General features: G+C 38.1%; 1 protein-coding gene across 2 annotated transcripts in view; it reads left to right on the forward strand.

The window, feature by feature from the left end:
• TRPA1 (transient receptor potential cation channel subfamily A member 1) overlaps nt 1-21,511 on the forward strand; it is a 47,183-nt gene extending 25,672 nt beyond the window's left edge. For both annotated transcript variants that reach the window (XM_077352160.1, XM_077352161.1), the window contains exons 15-28: nt 951-1,117; nt 3,803-3,896; nt 4,698-4,757; nt 6,066-6,164; nt 7,141-7,211; nt 8,823-8,967; nt 11,470-11,559; nt 11,741-11,913; nt 13,919-14,048; nt 15,098-15,280; nt 17,903-17,971; nt 18,407-18,517; nt 18,708-18,805; nt 19,813-21,511. In XM_077352160.1, the coding sequence (XP_077208275.1) occupies nt 951-1,117; nt 3,803-3,896; nt 4,698-4,757; nt 6,066-6,164; nt 7,141-7,211; nt 8,823-8,967; nt 11,470-11,559; nt 11,741-11,913; nt 13,919-14,048; nt 15,098-15,280; nt 17,903-17,971; nt 18,407-18,517; nt 18,708-18,805; nt 19,813-20,011 (1,689 nt within the window). In that variant the 3' untranslated portion in view covers nt 20,012-21,511. The remainder of the gene's footprint in view (nt 1-950; nt 1,118-3,802; nt 3,897-4,697; nt 4,758-6,065; nt 6,165-7,140; nt 7,212-8,822; nt 8,968-11,469; nt 11,560-11,740; nt 11,914-13,918; nt 14,049-15,097; nt 15,281-17,902; nt 17,972-18,406; nt 18,518-18,707; nt 18,806-19,812) is intronic.
• Nucleotides 21,512-22,768: the final 1,257 nt, after the last annotated feature.

The raw sequence follows: 22,768 nt of genomic DNA on the forward strand, positions 1-22,768 counted from the left end.
GCAACATTGTTCTAGAATATATAATTAATATTTGAATCTACAGGAGAGTCTTCACAAGGAAGTATCATTGCAGCCTGAAGAATCCTTGTAGTTACTGCACTTTCACAAAAGCTTTGTGAACTCTGCATAGAAAGGTGTCATAGAAATGTTTTAAATAAATGGATGTTTAGCCTCTAAATTGGATTTAAAAGCATCTTTTTAAAAAAGGAGAAACACTGTATGTCCTATCAATAGGATTGCATCAGCTGAAATCTGTATTAGTTTAGCTGGATTGAGATATTAGTCTGAATTTCTTTTAAATAAATAACGCAGAATTGTATCACATAATGAATTTACTGAGTAATATTTTGTGGTGTATAACAATCATAAAATGTTTTTCTTTGATAACATTTAATTATGTTATCCAGCATGTGCTTCTCCATTTAAACTAATTTCATTTTGATCTGTTGCTTTTTCCTTAGAGGTATAGCCATGGTGTTCGGTAGGGTAATTCCAAAGAATGTATGTATTGGATAGAAACTGTGTGATACTTACAAGTGAAATCCTAAACAGAGATGTATTTGGAAAGGTTTATTACAATCAAGTGTCCTGATTGTCTCTCGCTCTGCTAAGGGTTGTAATGGTAGGCTTGATAATTCTTATAGTAACACCACCCAGCAAACAAATTAGAAATGTTTAAATTATTTTTCTAAATGTGAACTCTGTGAATCAGGTTACTTATGATGGATTTTCATGTTTGAATAATTTAGCTGACATATAATAAGATAAAATTTCATTATATTTGGGGAAAGGGGGGAAATCTAAGAAAATGAGCAGTAGAACAGGAGTTACATTAACAGTCTGCAACTTGATAAGTTAGCAGTACCGTTATGATTTACTGAGAGTGACTAATTGATAGAATTTGTTTTTTGTGTGGATTTTTTTACTTGATATGTGTCCTGTGGGAAAAGAATACAGCTCTTCATCTTGCTGCAAGTGAAGGTCATGCAAAAGCAGTTGGGATGCTTCTTGACGCTGGAGCCAAAATAGTCTTGAACAAAGCTGATGCTTCTTTTCTGCATGAGGCAATACACAATAGGCGAAAAGATGTTGTAAACGTTGTCATCTTACATAAAAGGTGAGGTTTTTACAATTGGTAAAAATGTGTAAATTCCTAGATAATATAAGCCTTTTTAGTTTGGTGTAGTGGTTAGGAGTGCGGATTTCTAATGTAGCATGCTGGGTTCGATTCTGCACTCCCCCACAAGCAACCAGCTGGGTGACCTTGGGCTCACCACGGCACTGATAAAACTGTTCTGACTGAGCAGTGATATCAGGGCTCTCTCAGCCTCACCTACCTCACAGGGTGTCTGTTGTGGAGAGAGGAAAGGGAAAGGCAACTGTAAGCTTCTTTGAGCCTCCTTCAGGTAGAGAAAAACGGCATATAAGAACCAACTCTTCTTCTTCTTCTTCTTCTTCTTCTTCTTCTTCTTCTTCTTCTTCTTCTTCTTCTTCTTCTTCTTCTTATTATTATTATTATTATTATTATTATTATTATTCCTAATATGCTTCCACCATTTTAAAGTATTCCTAAACCAAAATCAAATTAACTGTATTTTTACCTATATTATTTCTGTACCCTTGATTATGGTATTCATTTTTTTCTCTTTGGCATTCTCTAGCAAAAGTGAAAGCAATCCATTACTGATTTTTCGCCTTTGTTCCCATTACTCTCTCTCCTTTCTCTGAAAAGTCTAGCCATGATTCTCATTCTGAGAAACTTAACCTTCCCGATTCCAGTGAACTCATAGCTAATACTACTTGAATAATTTATATAACATTATTATTTTAAAAAATTCCAGTGCTTTTAGATACAGTCATCAGAAAGTATTCCAGGAATCAAAACTCTTTGAGGGTAAAGTGAAATGTGATATTAGGAATCCTTTTTATTCCAATATTGGGGCTAATGGCAGCTCATGGAAGATTAGTAAAGGATGCAGGAGGAAAGACTTAAAGCTTCCCTGCTCTGGTGCTGTGGCCAAGTTCATACACAGCTTGTTTTCAAACTTCAATTACACTTCAGAGATCTGATCCCGGCTGACTTTATAGTTTGACCTAAGAGAAAATAGAACATTTTCTTTAATAAGAAATAGTTGCTTTCAGATATATGAGGAATTATATCAGTTTAAATATTGGAGGCAGATATTTCCAATGTGTAAATTCCATTGCTTAAACATTTCATAGAATCATAGAATCATAGAGACATAGAGTTGGAAGGAAACTCCTGGGTCATCTAGTCCAACCACCTGCACTATGCAGGACACTCACAACCCTATCGCTCATCCACTATAACCTGCCACACCCTTGAGTCTTCACAGAATCAGCATCTCCATCAGATGGCTATCTAGCCTCTGTTTAAAAATTTCCAGAGATGGAGAACCCACTAGCTCCCAAGGAAGCCTGTTCCACTGAGAAACCACTCTATGAGGAACTTCTTCCTGATATTTAGACGGAATTTCTTTTGAATTAATTTCATCCTATAGTTCTGGTCCGTCCCTCCAGGGCTAGAGAGAACAACTCTGCTTGATGCTCTATATGGCACCTTTTTAAATACTTGATTATCAGATTCCCACTCAGTCGTCTCCTCTCCAGGCTAAACAGACCAAGCTCCCCCAACATTTCTTCATATGTCTTGGTCTCCAGACCCCTCGCCATCTTTGTTGCCCTCCTCTGGACATACTCCAGTTTGTCTACATCCATCTTCAACTGGGGTGCCTAAAACTGAACACAGTACTCCAAGTGAGGCCGAACTAGAGCATAATAAAGCTGTACCCTCATCTCCCACGATCTGGACATGATATTCCGTTTGATATAGCCCAAAATCCCATTTGCCTTCTTAGCCACCGAGTCACACTGCTGACTCATGTTCAGTGTATGGTCTACTAAGACTCCTTTTTGCACATGCTACTGCCAAGACAAGTCTTCCCCATCTTATATTGGTGTATTTGTTTTTTCCTACCTAAATGCAGAACTTTACATTTGTCCCTATTTTATTTTATTCAGTTTAGCCCACTTCTCGAGCCTATCAAGATCATCCTGTATTCTGATTCTGTCTTCTGTTGTGTTTGCTACCCCTCCTAGTTTAGTTTATTTGAAGACTCCTATGTGACAGATTCCAATACTCCTAATATGCTTGACCACCAAGGAATAACAGGATGTGATGTGGTGCAGGCAATAGCAAACCACCTCTTGATAACCCTGTGGGGTAGCTGTAATTCAACTGTGACTTCAGAGCACTTTCCATCATCAGATCATCTTTATCATATGAGTAGCTATTAGTTCATTCTTCTGCTTGACTGGTTCTGTGTTACTTAGACTTTTGTTATTTAGCTGACTAAAATGAGAAAATTTAAGACATGTAGTTTTAAATATTTATCTAAAGCAATTTACACTGTCAAACAACTTGAATTTTTATGGATCAGTCACTAAAAAGAAAATGTTATGTTATTTACCTCTAAAAATGGTCAGAACCAAAATAAACTCTTTCAAAAATGGGCCCCAGTCCTGCTTGCTGTGCTGACCAACCCCACAGCACTCTGTATTCTTAGTATTTTATTGTAGTTTGAATACTGAATGAACAATTCTGCCTCCTGCCAAAAGAATTGCAGCAATATCGAAGCATCAGTCAGATAAATCATTTCTGATGAATTGTAAACAAAATTGTATTTATAACAAGATGGCTAGCATTGTTCTGTCCTCCATTTTATCCTCGTTAAGAAGACTCTAAGGTTCCAAATAACTTCACCATTGTTTCATTTTTCAGATGGGAAGAGTCTGTGATAACATTTTCGCACCATTCTACCACCAATAAATGTGCTATATTGGACATGGTTGAATATCTACCTGAATGTTTTAAAGTACGACCATTATTACTTTATATTTTGAACTGCAGTAATAATATGATGGATTAAAATGTATATCTCTGTGCAGATAAATGCTGATGGAAATGTTTTTGTATCATACTAGAACTAGGGGCCAAGCCTGTTGCATTCAGGAATACAACAGGTGCTAGATTTGGGGGGGGGGGAGAACTTTGCAGAAGCCTTTCCCTCCCCTTAGGACATGGAAAGACTGCAGGCAGCTGTTAGAGAACTCACCAGCAGAAGAGATATGCAGTCTCCAAGCCTCAAGAGGGAAATGGAAGGAGAAGGGGGTGGTCAGGGGTGGGGGACGGAAGGCACTTGGCTGGCCACAGGACAGACAGGCAAGCTAGTTGGAGGAGGCAGTGGCACTTGGGTAGGAACTGCCCTGAGTGGGTCTTAAGCGCCGAGTGGCACTTTAGTCATGAGACACACTCCTCCTCCAAGCCCTTACCAGAAATATAGTATGTGGAACAGATATTTGTAAGAAAAATGAAATAAATCAGAAGGTATATTTTCTCATGTTCAAGAATTTGAGTGGGCAGAACATGAAAATTATTACTATTACCAAACCATGCCTATAAGCAGAAATGGTGGGAAAATATAACCATTTTTAAAAATTCTTGTGAAGTATCATTTCTGTATTAATTTTCCCTAGAATATCTAAAGTCTGATTGCTTCATTAACAGTTATTATCCTTTCCTAGCCTTTTGCTTCATTCTTTGGTTTAAGATCTTTTTTACCAACTGACGTCCAATATTCCTTTACTACTAAAATTCTTTTTTTTGTCTCTACAAGTTAGTTTTAGACAACTGCATTATTGAATCATCAGATGAGAAGACATGCAGAGACTTCTATGTAAGTAAAAAAATCAAAGGTTACTATGATACTTTGAAGTTGCTGAAGCATTTGGTGTTTTAAACAGCATATATAGCTTACTTTGATATCTTGTTTTATATTCATAAAAAACCACTGGAGTCCGGTTGACTAGAAATGTATTATCTGCATAATCTTTTCTCTGTTTTTATGCCGTATATTATCCAAGAATCTTGGGGTTGTGTGTATGGTTTTCCAGGAAGAGTGGCCTGAAACATAGGTTGCATAGGAGGGTGGTGTACAAATTAAATGAATGATAATATTAGGGAGGGGGCTATGCCCCAAAGCCCCAAAGCAGCAACTGTTTCCTAGAAAGCAAGTTCCATTCAATTCAATAGGATTTACTTCTGAGTATAGATTGCACATCCCATGAGATTTGGGGCTGGTTGGGGGGTGGGGCTCAGATCCTTGCCTAATGACAAACTGGCCTAGCTCTTTAAAAAATAACAGTGCTGTTCATATGATAAACAACAGCATTTAAATAATTTTTAAAATGGAATTCACTAGAGATTAAAAAGTTGACGTCTGCACTATACTTTTTTTTATACAACTAGCTCCAAAAAAACAACAACAACCCTATTTTCAAGATATGGATAATTCAGTTAAGCCTGAGGAAGTTTCCAAATCCAGGTTTTGGCAGAAATTGAATATTTTTCATAGTACATTATCTGCTTAATGAAAGAAAGAAGTGTTGGTTAAAAACAGACAGGGAAGAAGCAGTAGACAACAGCCATGCAAAAGCTTCAGATTTTGACATATGCAGATTATCAGAAGACACTTTTGGGCTTTTGGGCTCCAGGGCTGGGAGAAGGATATCAAGGCTACCCTTGTGTCCAGTGTTTGTTGACATACCCACCCTGAGAGCAGTCAGCAGGGCTCTCACCACATGTGACAGGAGACCCACATTGGGGCTGGCACCCATGTCACTCCCAAGAGTTATTCACTCCTTGGTTGCACCCCAGCAGGTGGGAAGGGTATCACATTAATAAGTGGCGGGTGGGTCATCCAGGATCTGTCCCCATGCTGCACCAGTGCTCCTGTGATAATAATTGCAAGCCGCAGCCTTTTTTCATCTGAATCACTGTTATCTGGTTGTATTTTAACTCACCTGCACACCCTCTCTATGCCTCTAGGTCTACAAGGCTTGGTACCTTTCAGCGATTTTCATTGACAGTGTTTGCATATTGTCAGAGTCTGTTGTGGAGCCATATAGGAGTAGACTATTACTGGGTTTATTTGTTGTTGTGTTTTTAAGTAAAGCTGAGATTCTCTTGATTTGTACTTGCACAGGTTGAATATAACTTCAGGTACCTTCAGTGTCCATTGAACTTAACTAAGAAATTAAAAGAAGATGAAGACATAGTCTATGAACCACTTATTACACTAAATGTAAGCTTATGCTATATGTCATTTCCCTTTTCATGTTGGCCTTCTTTTTCTTCACATTTAAATTAGTGTTATTATTGTGTTGCTGCCAGGCAAATAAACAATGAGTGCCTCTTCACATGTTGCTTATATTAGTTGGCATTCAGATTTTTTAACTATGCCAGATAACCCCCTAATTCTTGACTATTCCTTAGAACGGTGAAAACAATGGAATTTTATAACCAACCTAGGGTTCAACATAATCAGTAAGGTCCAACATTTCTAAATAAGAATTCAGCATTTTTATTCCATCAGAGAAGAACCTGAAAAATAGATTCTAAGTTTAAAGCAAATGGCCCAAAATAAAACTTCTGATAATGCCTGTAGTGCCAGGCTAAATTGTGATATGTCCTTGTAAATCAGTTGAAACTTACAATTAAAGGTGCTACTAGACTCTGATCTTATTGTACTACTTCAGACCAACACGGCCACTCATTTGAATCTTTATATATGTTTCAGTCCATAATTTTGGTCTAGGAATAATTGGAATATTCTTGAATATTCTTTTGGATTTTTTAAATGAATGCAAAATAAGATAAGGAAATGAAATTGCTCTGGGACTTGAAAGTTTTTTTTAAATGTTGAAATTTTCAAGCCGTTCTGTATAATTGCACTAATTATCTCCATCTGGATAAGCATAAGCATCCTTCAAATAATGTTTCAATTAACTATTGGAAGAATGAAAAATTTGCATTTGAATTTTGTTTCTTCCAGATAATACAGGTTTTATTTTTTATGTCTACATATTTATCTCTATGATATTTTTAATGATTTTAAGACATGGTAAGAATGATAAAGGATGATGTATATTACAATGTGATTAAAAAAACAGAAGAGATTTTCCTCTGACTGGCTCCTACAATTACTAAATAGTTCTGTGTTAGTAGTATCTTGCAATTATGAACTATCTTAATTGGTACATCTGTATCCTGTTTTCTAGGCCATGGTACGTCATAATCGTGTTGAATTGCTCAGTCATCCTGTCTGTAAAGAATATTTACTCATGAAATGGTGGGTGTTTTTATTAATTAGTTCTGCATGTTTCCTATTTAGAAAGTCTCAGCATTTTGGGGGGGGGGGAATGCAGAGAAGAAACTCATGTGAATCTCATTTCCATCAACTTGAAATGCCTATCCCTACAGCTGGTGTATTAAGTTATGGCAATCAACCAGAACCCATTCTTTTTCACTTGTGGAATTGGTGTACTGAGGAGATGAGGAGGACACCATCCTTAGAAGGTTTTAGGAGGCACTGTAAGACTGTTTTATTTGCTAGGATTTGTAATGGGGTTTAATCAGCAACTATTTTTGTGGGTTGGTGGTAAGGAGGGTTTATTTTATAATAGATAGTTGGTTTTGATTTCAAATTTTATACCACCTTGATCCACAAAGTAAAGATGGGTATAAACATTTAAATTAGTAAACTAAAATAATTGAAAATAACATTCCCATATGCAACTACTGTAATATGAGCTTCAGTCAAAAGGTTTAAAGAATGCTGACGTTATCAGACCAGACCTTTAATACAAAGTTTAGGCTCTCTCTTCTAGCAAACTGCACCTCTTTGAGATCATCACCAGCTTTGCTTGGTATCATTAAACTGCTGTGTATTGTTAATAAAATCAACACCAAATAGACCTTCTAGTAAGACTTCAGGTGAACCAGATGGAATCAATAGCTCATTGACTTTCAGATAAGGCTAGAGATGTAAAATACTGAACATTGTGAAGCTAATGATTCCATCTGCCCATGCCCCCCCCCACACACACACACATTTCCTGTACACAGAACTTCTGTCAGACCTATTCTGCACAGGAGGCACTGCACCAGGCTGCCACTGATGCTTGCGATGGGGCAGTTTGCCCAACTGCTTCCTGCGTCCTCACGGGGAACCGTTTATGGTGGTGGTATCTGTCCAGACAATGCAGCCAGGGCAGAAAGGTTCCACCCATTCAAGAATCCAGCAAGGCCAGTGTTTTACAAAATCCTGGGTGAGAAAGCCTGTTCAAACCCTTCCCTGAAGAATTTTGCACTCTGATTTACATCATGTTTTGGCATCTTCGAGGGACTCAATTTTGCTTCTTTAAAATACTTTTTTTTAATTTTGGGGGATCAAAAAGGAGTCTGAAGGACAAGGTCAGGGCTGTAGGGTAGATGGGGGTAAGGTTTCCCAATAAAATTCTTGTAGTACAGTCCTTGCTGCCCTCAAAGAATGAGAAGATGCATTGTCATGATCGAAAAAATTCCTCAGCACAGTTTTCTCATTGATGCTGTTTTTAATTTTTGTGAAGGCACCCTAATGAGACTGAGACATATATTACTGAGAGAATTTGTCTGCTGATATCCACTGATCACAGAGACATGTTAAAAGTTAGAGCCATGTTTAAAGTGAGCTGCCTCGGGGTAGGGCAACATATAAATTGAGAAATAAATAAACATTTTGTTTGAAATAAACCCAGGTATGAACTCAAACCCTAGTAGCAATACCTTTTGACTTACCCTTGTATATTTTTAAAAGAGTTATATGTTAAGTTTATCTTGAAAAAATATCCTGCTTTGTTCAGTGAGATAGAAAATGCCATCCACTTACAGTATTAAGGAAGTCTGTTTTTTCCCCTTGTAGGATGGCTTATGGGTTCCGGGCACATCTTTTGAATCTAGGTGTGTATTCCCTTGGCCTAATACCACTAACTATTCTGATCACCCACATAGAGCCAGGAATTTATTTCAATGGAACACAAAATCAGCCAGGACCTTTTGACAATAAGGTATTAATTATAATAATTACAGTTTATTTATTGTGGAGATAAAGAATGGGTCTATCAATCATTTTTAGCTAGGTTAACTAAGGCAATAAGCTATGTTGGGGAACATGGAAAATCTATTGCCTTCATAACCTGACTGTAACATCAAGAGAAATCAGAACTGGAAAAAGAATGTTGGAGTACATGGATGTTAAGCTGATCAAACAGGGCAGTTCTTGGATTCTCTTGGGAACAGCAAACAGTTCTGAACAATAATCATATGCTATTAGAAGCCAACTTGATGTAGCGGTTAAGAGATGCAGCTTCTAATTTGGAGAGCCAGGTTTGATTCTCTGCTCTTCCACATGTAGCCAGCTGGGTGACCTTGGGCCAGTCATAGTCCTGTTAGAGGTGTTCTCACACAGCAGTTTCTCTCAGAGCTCCCGCAGCCCCACTTACCTCACAGGGGAGCAGAAGTAAAGGTGATTGTAAGCCACTTTGATACTCCTTTGAATAGTGGAAAAGTCAGGTATAAAACCCAACTCTTCTTCCTATTCTTCTTGTTGTTTGTAATTTTATTTCTGTGTCATTTTTGAATCTAGAAATAACACAATTTTAAATTAGTTTAAGTCTTACTGTATTTTTAATTATTTGTACACATAAACAGTAATTGTAAGCATAACCCAACAGTATGGCTAGGATAATGCAGGAGATTGCTGAAGTTTATGTTCCCTTAAAACAGTGGTTCTCAACCTTCCTAATGCTGTGATCCTTTAATACAGTTCCTCATGTTGTGGTGACCCCCAACCATAAAATTATGCAAGTGTTCATGATTGTATACAAATTGTTTTTTCCCCGGGGTTTCTCAGTTCAGTTCTGCCTCTTGTCCCATCATGCCAATCTTGCTCTTTTCCTCAGCTCCAGACAGATGAATGCTCTATCTCGATCTACCCCAGCTAAGGTGCTTGCCCTGCCATGACCCCTGTGAAAAGGTCATTTGACCCCCAAATGGGTCCCGATCACCAGATTGAGAACCATTGCCTTAAAGATTGCCATAACAAAACTCCAGAATATTTCTGAGGATGGCCATGTTGGTCTTTAGACAAACAGCTAGATTCAAGTTCAGTAGAGACCAGTAAGATTTTGGGAATATATGCTTTCAAGTAGCAAGGCTTTCTCTCACACATCTGATAAAAGGAGCTTTGACTCTTGAAAGCATATATCTTTAAATTCTTGGTCTCAAACAAATGTCTACTTATACTTCTTTAGCATCAATAAGCTAATTGAGCCAACTAGAACCAGTCAACCTGTTCTAGATGGGATTGCATTTTCTATTTTTGTTATTTACTCTTTTTATTAATTTATTATTACATTTTTATACCACCCTTCCAAAAGAACTCAGGGTGGTTTACATAGTAGTAAAAATATGCAATATTGAATTTGAATAAAAAACAAATCGCAGTTCCACTAAACGATATGAAATCAATAAATATTTAAAATAAACCATTTCCTATTTCCTATATTTTTTGTATTTTCAAATGGAAGAACAGATATTTGTTGTATACAGTATCTTTAATCTGTTTCAGAAACTGTACAAGCTGCAACATCCCCTAGAGGTGCAGATTTTAGCCACTGTTATGTATATACTGATCACATCCACATTAAAGTACAGTAATATGCTCAGTACTAGACTCTCATCAAAATAGGGCTTGTATTTATGGGGCTACATTTCTGCTTCTCAATCCAGTTTAGCCAGATGTGAAAGGCCTGATTCTAGAATATCTAAAAATCAGTCTTCTTTCATATGTTCTTTCTTGTCCATTTGTATTGTCACCAAAGAGGAGCCTTCTCCTTTTTTTCTTTGTAAGGAAGCAGTAATTACGAGCAGGCTCTTATCGGTTTCAATGTCAGATTTACTGTCCTTCAAATGCCAGATGATGACATTAATTCAGTGAAGTCTGTTTTATTCTACTTCAGTTTTTAATTTGGATTTTAAGGGATGTTTTTAATTGTACAAATCAGTGGTTGGCTTTAATGTTTATACCATCCTGAAGTTTTTAATTCTTTATCTTCGATTTTCAGAGGTCCTAGCAGCTGCTTTTCTGGCTGAGGAGATAGGATGTAAAGGTTTAAGTAAATAAATAGAAGCTTAATGTCCTGTTCCTACTTAATGCCTTCACTAGTTGGATATCATATGACTGACAGTTACTGATACTTAGCACTTTCAAGTCAAAGACCTTCCTTCTACAGAAAGCATAATTACCTTCTAACAGAAAAGCATTTAAAGGCTGTACAATTCTCCATGTTCATAGGAAGTTTAGATTACCTTAAATATGTTGCATCTAGGGTCAGAATGAGCCCAGAATATTAAAATCCATCTAAATAAGCTCCTTGCTATCAACTTTTGTTGTCTTTGTATATTCATTCATTAATTCTTTGTTTACCCCTAAATTTCACCTCAGGATATAAATTTATTAATTACATATATCCATTTATTATTCCCTATACATCTTATTTCTGTTTCAGGATTCATACTTCATAAAAGTATGCATGTGTTTGGTTTTTATCATGAGTGTATTGGGAATCTGCAAAGAAATAATACAGCTGTTCCAACAGGTATGGGCATATATTATGATTCCTCCACTTCCTTGTTTGAAGTTTGTTTTTAAGCATGCAGAACTATATTTTGGAAGGCAAATCTTTTTTTATTCTGTGAAAAAATACAAAGTGCCATCTGCTTAATTATGTCATTCCCCCCCCCCCCCAAATATTAATATTTGTTGTCTTTATATCCTAGAAACTTAGGTATTTGTTGGATTATTCCAATCTGCTTGACTGGACAATTCATAGTACAAGCATCATTTTTGTATCATCTTTACTTATTAAAATTGATCAAGCTGCATTACAGTGGGAATGTGGTGCAGTTGCTATATTCCTGTCATGGATGAATTTTTTGCTGTACCTGCAAAGGTAAATAGCCTTCTGCAATAGTTCACATATATAAAATGTCACAGGACTAACAGTGAATAGGGAAGATGCTACTACATCCTTAATACATTAAAAGGAGTGGTTTTAACACATTCTATTAGTATGACCTAGATTTGTAGTATACATATAAAGATTCAAAGTGTGTGTGTTAAGTGCCATTAAGTCTCTTCTGACTTAGGCAACTTAAGAAATTAATGTATCTTTTTAGTAAGTAGTTTAGAGTTGCATGCAGTGTTTATAGCTTGATCTGCTAATCAAGCAGTTCTGCCAGTGAAGACACAACTTGCTTTTGGTGTTAATATGGCCGCAGACATTTATTGTTATGCCACCTTCAAAAGGGGGTTGGCCCAGCACGGAAAGAGCCTGAAGCTTCAGCCATTTGGCTGCTCAACCTGAGGGTCTTTGGACGCCTTGAGACCTACTTCATCCCAGCCAGGAGAGCAAGTCCTCTGAGTCCAGAATCCCTCACCAGGGAAGCGACCATATCAGGGCCTACCAGGCGTCCAATTCACATAGGTAGTCCTTAGGTCGCTTGGCTACGAGCCCCTGAAATCTCAGCTGGGTAGGCCACGCTTGTATGTCTGCTGGTCTCGTTAAAGAGACCCCCAACCACCAGGGAGTCCAGTATGCAAACTCCTACCGTGCCTAAACCACAGCTGCGACAAATAACCATAATCAACAAAACCTGAAAAGCCAGGTTGGAAGGGCAGGAAGCTGTTTGGCTGCAGGGTTTGAGAGAGACTGAGCGGCGCATGTGGTGCCTAATAAAGTCACCCACGCCCCACTTCTTATACATGCCTTGCAGCGTGTGTCCCCTTGTGCCTCCTGCTCGTTGCAAGTTTCACGGCCGCCACCTGCGTCATCAACTTCTGTTGCCTAACGTTGATATTGTGGATTGGTTTTAATGGTTTTAACTATGAGTTTTATTGCAATTTTTATCTTGTAAACTGCCGTGAGCCTAAGGGAACGGTGGTACAAAAGTTTAATAAATAAATAAATATAAATAAATAAAGGTGGCTGCAGTAAGTCTCGGCTGCCACTTATTTACCTAGAAGGCTTATTAAAAGGAGGCTATGCTCACAACTTTCTTCAGTAAAACTAAGGCAATCCACATATTCAGAGGTATAAATAAATCCTGACATTTCGGGAGCTCTGTGCAAGATGGGAATAAATCTATGCCTGCTCTAGATAGCTAATTGACTATCGGAAAGCTGATAACAGTGATTGCATGTTTGATAGGTGCAGAACAATAGGAGTGCCAACTTGGTATGAGTGGTTAAAATCAGCAGCCTCTAATCTGGAGAACTGGGTATGATTCTCCGCCCCTCCAGTGCAGCCAGCTAGGTGCATTGGGTCAGTCACAGTTCTCTCAGAGCTCTCTCAGCTTCGCCTACCACACAGGGTGTCTGTGATAGGGAAAGAGGTGTAGCCAACTGTAAGTCACTTTGAGGATTCTTTGGGTTGTAAAAAATGGGGTACAAAAAACCAACTCTTCTTCACTAACAGTCCTGTGGTTGGTAAGCTCTACTCTGTTCATATAACTGCACTTTCTTCCTGCTCACTGTAGTTTGCCATGTGCCCCAGGGGTTCAGGGGATACCGAAGAATAGCCCTGGACACAATATAGAAATTAACACTGTGTGGGAACAACTGGTAAAAATCATGCCTGGCAAATTTGCCTTTATCCTGACCGGAATGGACAATAGAATCCAGGCTACTGGTTTTAAGTTTTTTGCTGTTTTATTGCTGTTTTTATGACTGTCTTATGCTGCTAGTGCTAGATTTCAAACTTTGTTTTTCAATAATATTTTCCATAAAATGCCAATTTCTGAATATATCTATATCTATATACATCCCGCCTTTTTTAAAAAAGTTGGTTTTTAGGAGAAAGTAAAGTGATGAAAACATCTAAGTCGACATAACAATAATTATAAAAGAAATAATTCAAAAAAGATTTTTAGTCACATTGTCTTCATATATCTTCCTAGGTTTGAAAATTATGGGATCTATGTTGTGATGTTTTGGGAAATTCTGAGAACTTTGCTCCGGATTGTTGTTGTGTTCTTCTTCTTGATCTTGGCATTTGGACTCAGTTTCCATGTTCTTCTTGGAACACAGGTTGGACATCTCATTGTTGTACTATATGTTTTTTATCATTAATAAATTAAAACAATTTTATATTTTTACAAAATTTTTTAGAAAGCTAGGTTAAATAAATAGACTCCTCTGACATCTTCCCATCCCTTTCCCATCAGCCCCGATACATTTCAGAAGACCCTTATGGGCAATATTCCATGTTACTGTAAAGAAGACAAGCCATGATTTCTGTTGCCTCAGAAACAGAAAGTTGATAGGGGGTCTGTGTCTAACATCATCACTCCATGTTGCCTCCCCCCTTTTTCAGCCTGCCATTATTTCCAGGATTCTGGGCTGGATAGCCAATGCAACCTGTTGAGGGGCAGGCTGTGATGGGCTGCCTTGTGGTCAGCTGACCACAAGAGGGCAAATTTCTCTTCCCATGCTTGCCACGCTCAATGTTGAATAAAGGCTATGGCCAAATAGTTTACGCCAAATTATGGTTGTCAGTGTCCTCATTAGGCAGTCAATATCCCCCTGCAAGGTAAAGTCATTTGTATATGTTTGCAGTTGTCATTCATAACTCAAGATGTAATGTCAATATCTATAATATCTCCTGGAAATTCCTGCATGTAATGACTACATAACAGTTGAATTTGTTCTTAGATTTGTTAACAAGAACAAGTTTCTGTTTAAGAAAGAAATAGTTGACAATTCAATAACATCTTAACGCTGTGTTTATAGCTTTTCTCTACCTGAAGGAGTCTTAAAGTGGCTTACATTTGCCTTCCCTTTCCTCTCCCCACAACAGACACCCTGTGGGGTAGGTGAGGCTGAGAGAGCCCTGATATTATTACTCAGTCAGAACAGCTTCATCAGTGCTGTGGCGAGCCCAAGGTCACGCAGATGGTTGCATGTGAGGAGTGCGGAATCAAACCTGGCTCACCAGATTAGAAGTCCGCATTTCTAACCACTACACCAAGATGGCTTAGATGAAAAGCAAGTATATGTATTTGTCTGTGAACAGTAGTACAATATTGGCACAAGATGCTATGATGATTGTTTCTTTTTCTTCCTTTTTTATCTTTTAGCAACCATACAGCCGTCCACACCTTTCTGTGATGCAGACATTTGCTATGATGTTAGGAGATATCAATTACCATGAAGCTTTCCTGGATCCATTGTTCACCCACAGATTGCGTTATCCATTTCTGAGTTTTGTAATTCTCACTGTCTTTACCTTGCTTATTCCGATTCTACTTATGAACTTGCTGGTAAGCATTAAATATGGAGTCAGAACCTCAGTGTTTTTAAATATTATTTTGTTTTCTAATTGAAATAAAGGAGGAAAAACTGACTGGGCAAATAACACACTTCTGTGAATTGAGCAGCATTTGCCATTAGTTTGGAAGGGCCGGCTGATTTCACACTCTTCTTTTGCAAGCATGGTATAAAAGACTGTACAAAAGTTCAATCCTAATTATTATGAAATCAGTGGGTGTTAATTCTCACGAAGATGGTCCCAAGATGATATGTACACAATAGGTTTCCCCCCTTCACTTTCAGTTATTGTATTTTTCTTAAGATTCCAAAGTTTGTTCAATATAACAGCTTTGTTCAATATAACAGCTTTGTTCAAATAAGGCTTGCAATATAACAGTTTGTTCAATATAACAGCTTTGTTCAAATAAGGCTTGCAAACTACAGGAGTAATGCATGGGAAACTAGTTTTGTAAAGGAGGCTGTAGTGTTAATGCTTCTGCTTAAATTCATGTAGTATTGTAGACATTATTGAATTACAGTGACAGTGATGTATATAATATCAATACACACAAAATGCTTAAAGGGGTATAAAGAAAATTATCTGGTATACATATGGAAATCTGGTACAAATGGATAAACAAACATAATAAGCCAGTGTTTGCAAATGGCTTGCTCCATAGAGAAATGGCACTGAAATAGGGAGCTACAGTATTTAAAGTGGTCTGCATATGGTAACAGACAGTATGCACCAGTGCTGGACTATAGCCGGTATCCACTGCTGCCCATGGATGTTGTCATGATCATAGTCAGTAACATAGTCAGATCTTCTTTATGGCTTACTTGCCTTTCAGATATTCAGAACTTTGAAAGCTGATTTTTTGACACAGTTTCACACCTACTGGGTAAAATATATTGGAATTTTTATTGTAGAATCATAGAATCATAGAATAATAGAGTTGGAAAGGACCTCATGAGTCATCTAGTCCAACCTCCTGCATTGTGCAGGACACTCACAACCCTATCGCTCATCCACTGTAACCTGCCACCCCCTTAAGCCTTCATGGAATCAGCCTCTCTGTCAGATGGCTATCTAGCCTCTGTTTAAAAATTTCCAAAGATGGAGAACCCCCCCCCCCCCGAGGAAGCCTGTTCCACTGAGAAACCGCTCTGTCAGGAACTTCTTTCTGATGTTTACATGGAATTTCTTTTAAATTAATTTTATCCTATTGGTTTTGGTCCGTCCCTCCGGTGCAAGAGAGAACAACTCTGCTCCATCCTTGATATGGCAGCCTTGTATTAGCTTAAGACTCAGTCTGCTTTTCTATCCAGAGATCTAGGTTAGATTTCTGTAGTACATGTTTGTCTTCCTACTTGGGCTTGTTGGCAGAGTTTGAATATACGAAGAAAGAGTAAAGCAGCAGACTGCTTATGAATAAAACAGCTTTCATTCAGAAGAGAAACAATTATGCATGGAATGAGAGACCTAATGATCTGTTCTAATAGTTGCCTGCAGTCATTCTGTTCAACGGCTGTTCTGGAGAAACGCAAGGGAGGAGGGGTACTCAAAGGAGCAGGAAGTCTCCTGCTGAGCCAGTCAAGACATCGGAGATGATGATTTGAGAATCATTAGAACATTTCTGTTTGAACTATGCTAAATAGGCATCTCCTCCAATGTCCCTGCAGGGTATTCTTTATATTCTGCTCCATTACGCAGACTGCAGATCTTGCATATTGCAATAAGGCTGAGGAGAAGCATTCAGTAACAGTGCATGTACTTGGCATGCAGCAGGTTCATCAAACATACATAACTCTTCTGAGGAGCTCTAGACCACCAAGACCTACTTATATGTTTCTGTGACATCTCACAGTTCTGGACATCTACAGTGAAAGGATTTGAGTAGGAAGGCTCGCAAATACACAATGCGAGATGTCGGAGAGCTGATATGAGTCTAAGACAATACTGAGTTAGATGAACCAATGGTCTAACTTTGTGAACGTTTACACACTGGAGATTTCATGCAAGGCTGCAGGCTAGAGTTTTAGTCATGGCAGGTTGCCCCACCTCTTCCTGCACCCACATGGGGGAGCATTTGGCCTGGTGCACCTCATCTGCTCCTTATTTGTGCTCCTGCATGGGAGCTGGGGCAGTGAAGTTCCCAGTGCATAAACGGTCTGTAACTTAGCATGGCATATGCGGTAAGTGTATCACTATTTTATTCTTCACAGTTGTCCTGTTATGTAGATTAAGCAGTCACTCGGTGACTAGCTGATAATCTAGTGAACTGAGCAGGGATTTAAAACTAGTCTTCCTGTCCTATGTTCAACACTCTTAACTACTAACATTCACTAGAATATGTACCATTATAAACAAAGACTACTGCAGTAAGACATCTGCATAACTAAATGGGACGGATACACTTTCATGCAAAAATACTGCTTTGGGTTATGTATGTATGAACAAGTTCTTTGTTTCAATGGAACATTATATACAAAAGAGTGCAGAATGCATCTTTTGATTTTAAAACTACAATTCCCCATACATTTATGGAAAATTCTATGTCAAAAATGGTATGGAATCTAACTGTTCCATGTAGGGGAAGCATGAAGTTTGAAATAGATTTATATCTTTATAGATTGGTTTGGCAGTCGGAGACATTGCAGAAGTCCAAAAATTTGCTGCACTGAAAAGGATTGCAATGCAGGTTAGTGACATATATTACACACTTGATGTTCATTATAAGAAGCAATTATGAGTATGATTTTTAAATTATTTTCATAATAATAGACCTAAAGCCCAGTGGAGATATCCTGTAAGGATAATTGTGCTGTTGCATGCAGGGAAGTTACATCTAACAGTCACTCAGTACGGACAACTTTGTCTCCCATCATCATAGTTTGAAGCCTTGATTATATCCTTAAAACAAACCTGATGATCACAACTATCTAAGTTTACATTACAATGTCTAGCACTCCAAATTTTGAGTCCAATGCCACCTTTAAGACCAATAAACTGAAGGTGCCATTTGATTCAAAATTTGTTCTACTTCAGACCATTATGCTGATGGCCTGCATAATTACAGTGCTTTGGTTTCATGCAGTTAGTAATTTGTATTAAGGAAATCATTCATTGCATTTAGGTCAACCTTCACACAAACTTGGAGAAAAAGCTTCCATATTGGTTTCTTAGCCGAGTTGATCAAGAAACAATCACTGTGTATCCTAACCGGCCAAGATATTGTGGATTTATGGTAAGGTAGATACAGGGTTATTCTAAATTATATTTTGGTTAATTTATTTTAGCAAAAAGATTTCTAAAAGCTGTTGCCATTGTTGACTGAAGTCTTTTCTTGTTCAAATCAGAAAGGAAAACATAAGTCTGTCAACTTTAAGAAAAAAGGTTTAAATTTCTAATTTTATTTGAATGTATTATTTTTGCAGAGTGTGTTTCAATATTGCTTTGGATGTGATGATGCAGCAGCGGATACTCAAAGTGCTGACACAACTTTAGAACTAGAAGTTCTGAAACAGAAATACAGGTATTAAGAAAAAAATGGTACTGAGATTTTGTTAATGGCAATACTAAGTTGTTCTTTGTTGAGCTAAAAGAGTGTATCTTTTATGGGAGTGAACTATTTTAAATATTCAGCATGTATTTAGACAGTGGGCTATTATTTTGAGTGTATAGAATGGAAAACAGTTAGAAAAAACATCTTAAAATAATGATCTAAGCATATATTTAAGGTTGCCTGGGTAAGCAAAAGACACTGTATATGAACTTACTTCTATAGAATATGCCTTTCATACTAAACTGTTAACCGGATCAGGGTAAAGGCAGTGTTACAACATTAGTATCCTTTTTATGCTTCTTGGAAGAAAGAAAACCAACTGTTCAAAGAGAGCCAGTTTGGTGTAGTGGTTAGGTGCAGACTTCTAATCTGGCATGCCAGGTTTGATTCTGCACTCCCCCACATGCAACCAGCTGGGTGACCTTGGGCTCGCCACAGCACTGATAAAGCTGTTCTGACCGGGCAGTGATATCAGGGCTCTCTCAGCCTCATCCACCTCACAGGGTGTCTGTTGTGGGGAGAGGAAAGGGAAGGTGACCGTAAGCCGCTTTGAGCCTCCTTCGGGTAGGGGAAAGCGGCATATAAGAACCAACTCTTCTTCTTCTTCTTCAAACCACTGGGTGAACAAAAATTGAGAGTAGGGACAATGAAAAAAATAATTCTGTGGTTCCCATCACCATCAATCAACATCAGTGTAGAAATATTGCATCACAGTTTCAGGCAAAATATGTTTATGGGAAACAGAGAAACAGGGAAGCAGAGAAGAAAGTTGTTAAATTAATAGTGATAACTCTTTCTATTTTTTAAAAACACCACCCTTGCAATAGAAATAAATTGCTTGGAATATGAAAATGAAGTTGGCTGAAATAGTTTGTGTGTTGGTAGAGTACCATGTTGGGAAATGGAGAAATAAGATGTCTTAAGAGATTTTTAAAACCTTAGCCTTGTTACAAAAATTATTTTATTTTATGTTGTAGACTTAAAGATATGGCAGCACTCCTGGAGAAACAGCATTGCCTCCTTAAGCTGGTCATACAAAAAATGGAGATCATATCTGAGGTTGAAGATGAGGATGCAAATGATTTATTCCAGCACCGATTCAGGAAACAGCAACTGGACCATAAGAGCAGCAAATGGGATACAGTGTTAAAGGCTGTAAAATCCAAAGATGCCTAGCAGTTTCCTTGTGGGAACTGGAACCACTGGAAGGCCTCGTTCAGGCACAAAGCTTCTCAGTCAGTAGCACACAGACTTTCATTTGCTGAATGACTAGCAGACCCTTCCTGATGTCAGAGCTCATATAACAGACAGCTGGTTGATCAATACCTCCCTTCCGTACACTGCAGCTTTAGTATAATTTCTGTAAGCTGTGCAGGTTATTATGGGAGCACTCCTAAGCAGGTCTGTTCAGAAGTAAGCCCCATTTTGTTCAGTGGATCTAACTCCCATGATAGTCATCTGGGCTTTTAGTTTCATAGGCTGTTGTCCGGCTGCATATTAACAACTTTGATACCATGGGCCGGTTCCCATGTACCGTGTTGGCAATGCTCCTTGCACAAGTGTTAGCACTTAAGTTACTTCCCACTGTCTGCTTGTGTTGTGAAAGCTATTGTATCCTCCTGTGTTTTCAGTACACACAGTTCTTCTGATACAATTTCAGGACTAATTTAAATGAAATCATTTGCACCAACTGCTCATTAATATTTCATTTAAAATATATTTAAGTACTACATTTTGCTACAGCTGTGGTTACTACCACTTGCACAACTGGAACTATGCTAAGTACATTTTTCCTTCCACATGCATTGCTATATCAGACCCCATGTATAGGAACATATTCATAATTTTAAAAACAATAACATGACTTTATAGCTATATATCTGTTCATATGCAGTGAAATTATGAATCTTCTTTGCTGGTCCATTTGGATATACAGTCAGGTCCTTATGTTTCCATTAGTCCAGTATTATATCACTTGGGACATATATACTCAGATGATAGGGTTGAAGCTAAACATTTGCAAGGTGTATTTTCAATTGGGGTATGACAATCCCATTAAAATCATGGGGCTTTGCTGGGATTGTGCATTTTGTCACACAAGCCTAACGACTGAAAGTACCAATTTATCAAGTAAGAAATATTAAAAGGAACAATATTCTCAATATGGAGAGATATGGGTGAAGCCCAGACTCTGGTATAATATAGGGTGGGACCCAATGAAGTGCCAGCAGAAAGTGTTTGACAGCTTAGCTAATTCCCAGGAGCTCAAGTCACCACAAAGCTGATTCTGGAGATTGAGGGATTTGCATGGACAAAGAGCCAGGGGAAGTGCAGGGAGAACTGGGAGACAGTCAAAATTCTTATGCCACTCGACCACCCATAATGCTACTGTAAACTAAATACTAACTTACAAAAGAACATAACATTAAATTGAGATTTATGTTCATTTGACCACCATTTTAATTCAGTTTATGAGTTTGAAATGGTTAGTTTGTTCCAAGATTCTGTGATATCTCTCTTCTGCTTCTCAGAAGAACTGGTAAAACAATCGCATGGCATAAAACACGTGATGCTAGAAATAATAGAACAATATGGCAGCCTGTATAGGCATGACTTAGCTACTGTTAAAGTAGCATGGTATACTTCATCATTCAATAAAGAGCCCAATAAAATCAAGTATGCTTGTGTCCATCCTTAAGTCATTTTTTTTTGTCCAGTGAGATGTTATAAGCTCTTTGTCACTGAGCCTCAGGGGAGGGCAGTATATAAATACAATAAATAAATAAACAAACAAACATCTACTATCCCTATGGAGTTTTTCTGCTTGCACTGGGGCAAAATTCTGAGGTTTCTTGCACCTTGCAAAGGTCCAGGGGTGGGGGGTGGGGGTGGCAGCGTCTGGTACTTCCTTTACCATATTAGTACTAAAGAACGTACTGAACACGTTTACAATTTAAAGATGAAAAGACTGCATCTGTTTTACAAGCAGAAGCATGCCCTGCAGTCTTGCAAATGCCACCAGATGCAGTCATATCTATTTATCCCCTTTGGCATTCAAATTTGTCTGCTTATGGCACACCAGGGTTACCCTCCATATACTTTTCTTCTGGAATCCAGAACAATCCTGGTTCACCAGGATATTGGGTACAGCTGTTAAAAAGCAATCAACACAATAATATAGGTAGTAGCAAAAAATTCCCACCTGCTTACTTCTGCTCAATGACGGGTAAATTCATAGGGAGGTTGGGACACATGCCACACCAATGAATTACTCAAGATTGATGCACCATAATTGCTTCCAGCTAGTATGACATTCATGGTGAAGTTTGTGGCATCTCTAGTGATGATTACAGCAGCAAAGCAGAATGATGCAGTGCAGTACCTTTCTTTACCAAACTCTTTTCAGCCATGCAACTCATGTACTTATGCTAGCACAGAGAACAGAATCCCCAAAATGTAACTTCAAAACTAAACCAAGTCTGAAAATCCAGATAGGTATAAAATGGGAGATGTTCCATTTGCATGGGAACAACTAGCCATGCGAATGTCAATAAGTTTGTGAAAAACAGTCATTACTTTGTTGGCAGTGTGCAAGAATAGCACTAGAGGGCAGTGAGTGCTAGTATTTCTGATGGGACATGATACAGCCTTTAAAGCACTTGTTCAGGTGAAGAAAGGAATAACTTTAGCAACTGTGTATTGAAATGAGCCATCGTTAAGGCTGAATTCCAAAGCACAAATTTGGTGCCATTTGACACTCCTAGGGAAAGTGTGTAGGAGTGGACCCTTTACCATGTCCTAACAACTTAGTTGGGTATTTTTCCTTTTAAGTAATTTGGAATGGTTTGTTTTTGTTCTGCCTTTGTATCCTTCACTGATGAAGCAGCTGTTGTGGAGGCTGGGAATATGCAAAGCCATCCATAGCCTGTCCCA

The sequence above is a fragment of the Paroedura picta genome, chromosome 9 (genome assembly GCF_049243985.1).
Source record: "Paroedura picta isolate Pp20150507F chromosome 9, Ppicta_v3.0, whole genome shotgun sequence".
NCBI classification, from domain to species: Eukaryota; Metazoa; Chordata; class Lepidosauria; order Squamata; family Gekkonidae; genus Paroedura; species Paroedura picta.